This window comes from Salvia hispanica, chromosome 4 (assembly GCF_029641045.1).
Source record: "Salvia hispanica isolate PSC_SH4W2 chromosome 4, Shi_PSC_v1, whole genome shotgun sequence".
NCBI classification, from domain to species: domain Eukaryota; kingdom Viridiplantae; phylum Streptophyta; class Magnoliopsida; order Lamiales; family Lamiaceae; genus Salvia; species Salvia hispanica.
Genome location: NC_142695.1, coordinates 5,559,212 through 5,567,381, shown reverse-complemented (window position 1 = coordinate 5,567,381; position 8,170 = coordinate 5,559,212). Strand labels below are relative to the sequence as shown.

The following is an 8,170-nucleotide window of genomic DNA, read 5'->3' as shown; positions in this document are numbered from 1 at the left end:
AGAATGGAACGCCATTCGCTTTCTTCTTCTTATAAAGTACTAGTAGTAACAATTTCAAAAATTGGAGATATAAATATTCTGTGGTGTATAATTGTTAATTTTATTACTAGTACTCGTATAAAAACTAAAGTTTATTTAAGTAATTCTTTCACTTTAATAAAGCACAGAACAAGAATGTTAAAATTATGCTAAAACAATATCAACAAAAACATAATTATAATAACCAGTTGAAAGTCGCCACGCCGCCACTCATTTTCACGCGTTCAACCCTTTTCATTTCCGTAAAAAATTCAATTATCTCATAATTAATTGTAAGATCAAACTAATGACTCTGTCTAAGCACACATGATTCATTAATAAACAAATCATACTAACAAAAGATACATTCAGCGGTGGAGTAAATTAAAAAGTTCCCAAATTTTAAGATTTCATTCCATTCATAAAAACGGAATACCTTACATAGTTTAAATTTCCATAATCTTATACTAGAATTAAAAAAAACATTTTTTAATAATAAATTAATAACCATATAAAAATTGTTATTACAGCAGAATTGAAGCTGTCTCTCTTCCATCTCCGCGTCGCCCATTTTCCCTTCTTTGTGTCTGTTCACACACAAAACCTATACATACACACACTCAACCTATGCACACACACGCCAAAATTCAATTCAATTCAATTCTCTCCCTCTCTCCACATTCAGTTTCATGATTTTGAACTGAAATAATGGCCACCACAACCATCCCCATTTTACTCTCACTTTTCCTCTTAATTCTAGGCCCGGCCCGGGCCCAAACCAGAAACCCGAGCGCTCCACCTCCTCCGCCATCGGACGCCTGCAACGGAGTGTTCCTGAGCTACTCCTACTCCACGGGCAAAATCGTCCCCCCAATTCTGAAGTCGGATCCGGATCGCCAGGGCTACCGCTTCGAATCCACGCTCACCGTCCTCAACAACGACTTGGAGGAGCTCAAATCGTGGCAGGTCTGGGTCGGATTCCAGCACGACGAGTACCTCGTTTCGGCCTCGAATGCCGTGCTGGCTGATGGGAATTCGTTTCCCGGCAGCGTCGGAAACGGCTCGGTTTTTTCGGGGTATCCCAATCCGGATCTCAAGACGGGCGTGGAGACGGCGGGCGACTTGACCCAGATGAGCGTTCAGGTTCAGCTCGTTGGGACCCAGTTTGGGGTGGCGCCGCCTGATGCGCCCATGCCGGCGAATATCTCGCTCGTGAATGAGGGTTGGATTTGCCCTAAGCCCTCTTTGCAAGGTCTGTTTCTCTCTCTTTCTCTCTAAAGTTGGTAAAAATGGTTAAAGATTTGATTTTTTTCAACTACCTTTTGTGGGACTTGATTGCTTGAATTGGTTCCTTCACTTTCTTGATTTCATTGGATGGATGGAATTTGAAATTTGTGGTGTGGGAGTTGACTGAGATTTGAATTTTTTTGGACTATTATTTGGATGCTAGCTGATGTTGTATATGAAGATTTGCAGGGGAAAAGAAAAACAAGAATTGGAAATAGAGGGATTTTGAAATCCTAGTAGAGATTTTTCTTAATTCAACATTGATAATCAATGTATGAATATATAAATGGGGGAATTGATCTAACATATTCACAATCTTGTTTGGTTGTTGAGAAACCTAGCTCTGAATGAAAGAAGAAGTTTTTCTTGATTTTCATGACTTTATTGATGATGATCAATGGCCATTTACAGTTACACCTGATGTTCGAATTCTTGAATCTTGAGCATGTTGTTTGTATCAGATAGGAAATGTGTTTGAGTTTGAGTTTGGATTTGATGATGCAGGAAACAGCACAATGGAGGTATGTTGCACTAGAGACCCCAAGTTCAAGGCCAACGAGACCTTGGACGAGGAGTTTCTCCCTCGGAGGAGTGGCGACCTGACCATAATGTACGATGTTTCACGGACCTACGAGTCTAACTACTGGGCGCAGGTCACCATCGAGAACCACAACCCTCTAGGCCGGCTGGACAACTGGCAGCTGAGCTGGGACTGGATGGAGGACGAGTTCATCTTCGCCATGAAGGGCGCTTACCCCTCCGTGGTCGACACCTCTGACTGCGTCTTTGGCAAGCAGGGCCAGTACTACCAGTCCCTCGACTTCTCCAATGCGCTGAATTGTGAGCGCAGGCCGACCCTGATCGACCTGCCCTTAGCCAAGACCAACGACACGGCCCTAGGAATGGTCCCGTTCTGCTGCAGGAACGGGACGATTCTCCCACCTGAGATGGATCCCAGCAAGTCGAAATCTGCGTTCCAGATCAACGTGTTCAAGATGCCCCCAAATCTCAACCGGTCGCGCCTCACCCCGCCTCAGAACTGGGGGATCAAGGGCCGGCTCAACCCGGACTACAAATGTGGGGCCCCCGTGCGCGTAAGCCCTAGCCAGTTCCCAGACCCAGCTGCCCTACTTCCCGGGACAGCTGCGGTCGCGAGCTGGCAGGTCGTCTGCAACATAACCCAGCCGAAGGGCGCGAGCCCTCGCTGCTGCGTGTCGTTCTCTGCCTACTACAACGAGTCCATCATCCCGTGCCCGACCTGCGCGTGCGGCTGCAGCGGCGGCGCTGCTCCGGCATGCAGCAATACGGCGCCGGCCCTCTTCCTCCCCTCGCAGGCCCTCCTCGTCCCGTTTGAAAACCGGACGCTTCTAGCTAAGGCGTGGGCGAACATCCACCATTTCCCGGTCCCAAACCCTCTCCCCTGTGGAGACGGCTGTGGCGTGAGCCTCAACTGGCACTTGTTCACGGATTACCGAGGCGGATGGTCAGCAAGGATCACCATCTTCAACTGGGACGACTTCCCGTTCGTCGACTGGTTTGCCGCAGTCGAGCTGAACAAGGGCGCGCCCGGATTTGAAGCTGTCTACTCCTTCAACGGGACAGCGCTTGATCTCGACGGAGATGGGGTGAACAACACCATTTTCATGCAGGGGCTCGAAGGGCTCAACTATCTCGTTGGAGAGAGCGACGCTGCCAACCCGAAAAAGGACCCGAGGATTCCCGGGAAGCAGCAATCAGTCATCTCCTTCACGAAGAAGCTCACACCGGGGATCAACGTTCCCGCAGGGGATGGTTTCCCGTCGAAGGTTTACTTCAACGGGGAGGAGTGCGCGCTGCCTAAAGTGCTCCCGACAAGCGATGCTGCTAGGTCTGGCTCGTCGGGAGTGTTGATGTCGGTGATGGTGGCGCTCGCTGTCTTCGTTTCATTGCGAAGATAAGGAGGGTGGATGCTTATTCGTTCATTCTTTTTTGGTTGTTATTTTTGGATCAGATCATAGTTCCTCTTCCTTGAAGGAATTATGGATGTGAGGTGTTTTTTTGTACCTACAGTCTTAACATTGGCATTGTAACATACACACATTTGTTAGTTTTCAAATACTGTCTCATATACATCTATGTTTGAGCAAAGTCTCCCCTCTCTCTCTTCTTTCATCCTAACAAATGTGAAACTTTTACGATATTTAAAATTTATGAAGCATACTCTCTTCATCTTTACTCGAGATATCCACCTTACCTTTTCTTTTTAGTTTGTCTCACTTTAAATATTCATTTTCTATATTTGACAATAAATCATTCTCTCCTCTTTCCTCATTAACATATTCAACTAGTTTTTTTCCTCTACTTTCACTTAACAACTCTTAAAATCTCATGTCATTCAAAATTATAGACATCTAAAATCTCATGTTATTCAAAAATATAGACATCATGAGTGGGACAGATGGAGTACCAAATTAAGCCACGGTTTGTTGGTTTTTTAGCATTTTAGGAACCAATATCCCTTTCTTAAACATCAACTCATAAAGTGGCCACCAACATAACACTAAATCGAAGAACCTAAATAAGTAAAACAAGTGAAAATGAAGAAGATTTGCATTGCTGAAAAATCAAATAAATGAATCTTATACCACATTCATATACCCTACCAACCTTTTTTATTAGAGAGTACATTATCCCACAAAACCTAATAGAAGAGCACCATCAATTTATCAAAAGATAATTTCACATCTTTCCTCACAACCTTTTTTCACTACTGCAACCCCCGGCCCTAAACACTAAGCAATCAAAATTTTGCACGGTACACTTTGCGTATCATGCAGTCGAACCGAGCACTCGACCCCCCGATCCACAAGTTCGAATCTTGAGCTGCGCATCTCCAGTTTCGAATCACAATAGAGGTAACATAGCAAACAAAGCACCAAGAGCCTGAACCTAACAGTGGAAGCATATATCTTTCGGAAAAATCAAAGAGATTCAAGAATTTCGAGGCCTCGTTGACAAAAGGCCAATCTTTAGGATGCAACTATGTACAAACTCTCACTCTAAAGCTATAGAGTACCGGTGTGTTACACGGGGAGGTTATCCAACTGGTAGCCATCGTAACCGAACTCTGTCTCGACCGGGGCAACCATGCCTTCTTGCTGCTGTAGAAGAGAAAAAATGGCATTAGAGAGTGGTTAGGTCGTCAACACATTAAACATCATAAGCAATAAAACCGACCTGCTTTAGAAGTGCGCTCATGAGGTCCTCCTGGCCGAAACGTTCGTGCAAGAGGCCATTTTGGAAGCCCATTCCGGGTAGTCTTTCTGCCTTGCTCCTTAATGATTTGTCAAAAGCCGGGAAGTTGAGGTGCTGGGAGACGTTTGGTGCGTTGCCACGTCCCTCTACAATCGGGAGGGTAGCCTTGTTAGCAGCCAAGATCCTACTTTCTCCAAGAGACGATGAAACATCCAACCCGCGTTGTATGCTCGAGTTTTGAAGAAGTGCAAAGCTCGATCCAGCATTCTGCATGCGCCACTCTTGGTTCCTACTTTGATTCAGATTGTTGAGGACATCGTAGTTGGGAAGGAAAGCTCTCGAGCCTTTCATCTCAGCGCCCGACATTACAGAATTACTTGGAAGTGGGAAGGTATTATTTCCTGAAAATTCCGTGCCCTGGCTCGAGAAGTCCGTGGAAGTAGATGGCTTGGGATGAGATATATACTGCGGCCTGCTGATGACTTCGACTCCATTCCTGCTTCCATTGATATCATTCAAATTCTGAGGCCTCGACTGCGGTCGAAGCTGAGCCATCTGCATCATCAACGAGCTGCTCTGGCTCGTCTGGGAATGCATGTGCATATTCATGTTGCCGAGCGCAGACTGGTGCAGAGAGGTTAGCTGTTTTGAGTCCATATTCGTCGGTATTCCATGGAGTAAGTTGCCTTGCTTGCTACTGCTCTCGTTTTGACCTTCCGGGAACCTCAGCTTCGGATTTTCAAAGTTAAAAACGTTTCTTTGATCGACAAGAGGTAGAGGCATGGGCGACTTTGAGGTGGCCCGGCCAAGTGCAGCCGCCTGGATCGATGCAAGACTATGGTGAGGGATGTGACCAGAGGCGGCAAGAGCTTGAAGATCTACACTGTTGAGAGAAGACATCTGGCCAAACTGCGCATCCGTGGGTCCCATAAACGGGCTGCCAAGACCATTATGGTGCTGTGATACGCCGCTCAGCCTTCTAAGGTAGAGGCGGTATTTCTGAAAAAAATTGGTCGTTTATAGTTAAGTGGCATAGACTTGACACACACAATGAAAGAAGCATCAATCATCATAGAGGATGGATTCAATTCTTGAATCACCTGTAGATGGCTAGCAACATTTTCTCGTGTAAGGCCAGGAACGTTCATTAATTCCAGGATTTTCTTTGGAACAGCCTCTGCAATATTGCAAAAAGTTTAAAATTCGAAATCAATAATCAGTTTAAGTACAAGTACAAAATTGCAAAGTCGAGGGAGCGCTAAATTTAGTCATTCCAGCAATCATTCAATTATAAACACGAAGAGCCACCACTACACATACATATGTGACTAAAAATGAACTCGTATTTGCAAATAAGTAGAGATATTAGCCTGTGCAACAAATGACGTGAATCAAGAAAACTATCTGTCTTATGATTTCCAGGCATAATCTCAAGTTTGTAGACAGCAGCCTAAATGTATCTTAAAGGAATAAACTCCTTCACTAATTCAACAGATTCTTGTAAACAAACCATGGAAATCATGAATTCATAATATTCTAAGGTTTATTTCCTATTTCATGCTTCGATTCATTTTGCAGTGAATGGAAACATAGTAAACATACAACGACAAATCTACCAAAACTGATGCAAAAACCGACAGTGAAGGGAAGGTAAGGAGAGATTCATACTGTCGATTCCAAGCTGATTAACAGCCGTTACAAACTGTTGATGGAGCTCAACGGACCATACAACCCTTGGCTTCTTCAATGCAGATGTATCATCCCTGTCTTCCAACTCATCCTCCTCCTCATCCTTCCTCTTCTTTGAGTTTTTCCAGTTCCCTTCATTTGCCGAATGGGAGCAATCAGTGTCTTCATAGGTTTTCAGCTGCCGCTCCCCCTCCTCCACACTCCCCGAGTGCTCCAAATCCTTATCCTTCAACTCGTGCTGCTTTTTACGGACTACATGCTGCCATATGTTCTTCAAAGCCTCAATACGAACCGGCTTAATCAGATAGTCGCAAGCACCGTGTGTAACACCCTTCATCACTACATGTTTGCTATCATCCGCAGACATCACTAAGAAAACCAACCAAAAGTCAAAACCAGTCATCACAAACCATGAAACGGAACACATCCACATCAAAAACGTGGCAGAAAGATTAGCACACTCACTGATAACAGGCAGATCCATCTCGAGGCCAACGCACTCGAGGAGCTTGAAACCATCCATATCGGGCATATGAACATCACTTATCACAATGTCACAGCCATTTTTGTGGTCTCGGAGAAAGTTCAGAGCAACCTCTGCTCGATTGCACGTCGTAACTGAAATTATTTTCCCCCAATTCGTTATTAGAGTACTACTCTCAAGAATTTGGCATATAACCCTAATATTATGCATCAAGATCTGAAGTCAAACTATTCACACCAAATTCCATAAATACTCAAACCTTAACTCCATAGACATAATTAAAAAAATCCCCAAATCATAGTTGACATGCAATTACAATCCAAAAATGTAAAAAGAATCCCAAATTTTGCAACAAATGTTATTTATGCATAATTGCATATATATGAAATCCCACCAGCACACACACACACACACACACACACACAAATTTCAATCATACTTATCATTTAATCATAAACCAAGAATGTTAATAAATATCACAAATTCTACTGCAAGATCTGTTATTTATGGAAATACATGAAATCCCACCAAACACACACACACACACACACACAATTTTTTTATTTATGCAAACATATGAAATCCCACCATAAAAAAGAGACAGTAGAGTAAAATTATGAGTTGAAATAATACCTTCATACAAACAATTTTTGAGCATCTTCTCCAAGATTCTCAAACAAGTGGGGTCATCATCAACAACAAGAACTTTCAATCCCGCCGGAAATTGGCCGGGAGCGGCGTCGGCGCCGGACTTCCAAGAAGCATTAGAGCTTGTATAAGGCGTGGATTTCACTCCAAGATCCATTCTTTACCCTCAAAATTGACCAACACAACTCAATTTATGCATGCAGACACAAATCCCAGATGGAAAATGAAATAAAATACTTGGAATTAAAAAAGAACACAATTACAAGCAATCACTAGGCAGAATCTATGTGCAAAACCCAATCATATTCAAGATTCGGGAGATTGCAAGATTGAAACTTTAAATTTCAAGACTTTGTAACTACCAATTGAAAAGTGGAAGAGGAAATTTGTGTAGTTGCAGGGTGTGTGCGTTTTGAAGTTGTGTTTGGGTGCTCTTTGTTTTTTGTTCCTTCTCTGGGGTGTTTACTGGGATTAAATCTTCCTATTTTTTCTCCCTTTTTCGAGTACTACAATATTCGAATATATATATATATGTATAAAAATTCATTTGTGGGGTTGAGTTTATGGTTTGGCGAAGGGTCAATCCCTTGAGTTTGGATCCAGCTCACAAATACACGCTTACCCAACCCCACGTAATTCTACCATTTCACAGTTGTTTTTTCACTTATTTTAGTTCATTTACTCAAATTTATCGCTATTTATTTTTAGTAAATTTTTCTATATGTGGGATATATACTTTACTAATAATATATTAAATTTTGTATTAAAATTCGTATTATATTTCAATGTAAAATTGATAAAATATAAAAT

The 8,170-nt window shown here is 43.0% G+C and overlaps 2 protein-coding genes across 2 annotated transcripts; one reads left to right on the top strand and one right to left on the bottom strand.

Annotated features, from left to right (window-relative positions):
• The first annotated feature begins 564 nt into the window (after window positions 1-564).
• LOC125195848 (COBRA-like protein 7) lies at window positions 565-3,432 on the top strand. Its single transcript, XM_048094106.2, has 2 exons — window positions 565-1,270; window positions 1,810-3,432. The coding sequence occupies exons 1-2, from the start codon at window positions 727-729 to the stop codon at window positions 3,240-3,242; spliced, it is 1,977 nt and encodes a 658-aa protein (XP_047950063.1). The 5' UTR covers window positions 565-726; the 3' UTR covers window positions 3,243-3,432.
• A 444-nt stretch (window positions 3,433-3,876) lies between these two features.
• Window positions 3,877-7,865, bottom strand: LOC125195849 (two-component response regulator ARR2-like). The gene is made up of 6 exons (XM_048094107.2): window positions 7,346-7,865; window positions 6,694-6,846; window positions 6,208-6,597; window positions 5,640-5,716; window positions 4,522-5,538; window positions 3,877-4,445 (listed from the first exon to the last, which is right to left on the bottom strand). Exons 1-6 carry the CDS (start codon window positions 7,515-7,517, stop codon window positions 4,368-4,370), a joined length of 1,887 nt encoding a protein of 628 aa, XP_047950064.1. The 5' UTR covers window positions 7,518-7,865; the 3' UTR covers window positions 3,877-4,367.
• Window positions 7,866-8,170: the final 305 nt, after the last annotated feature.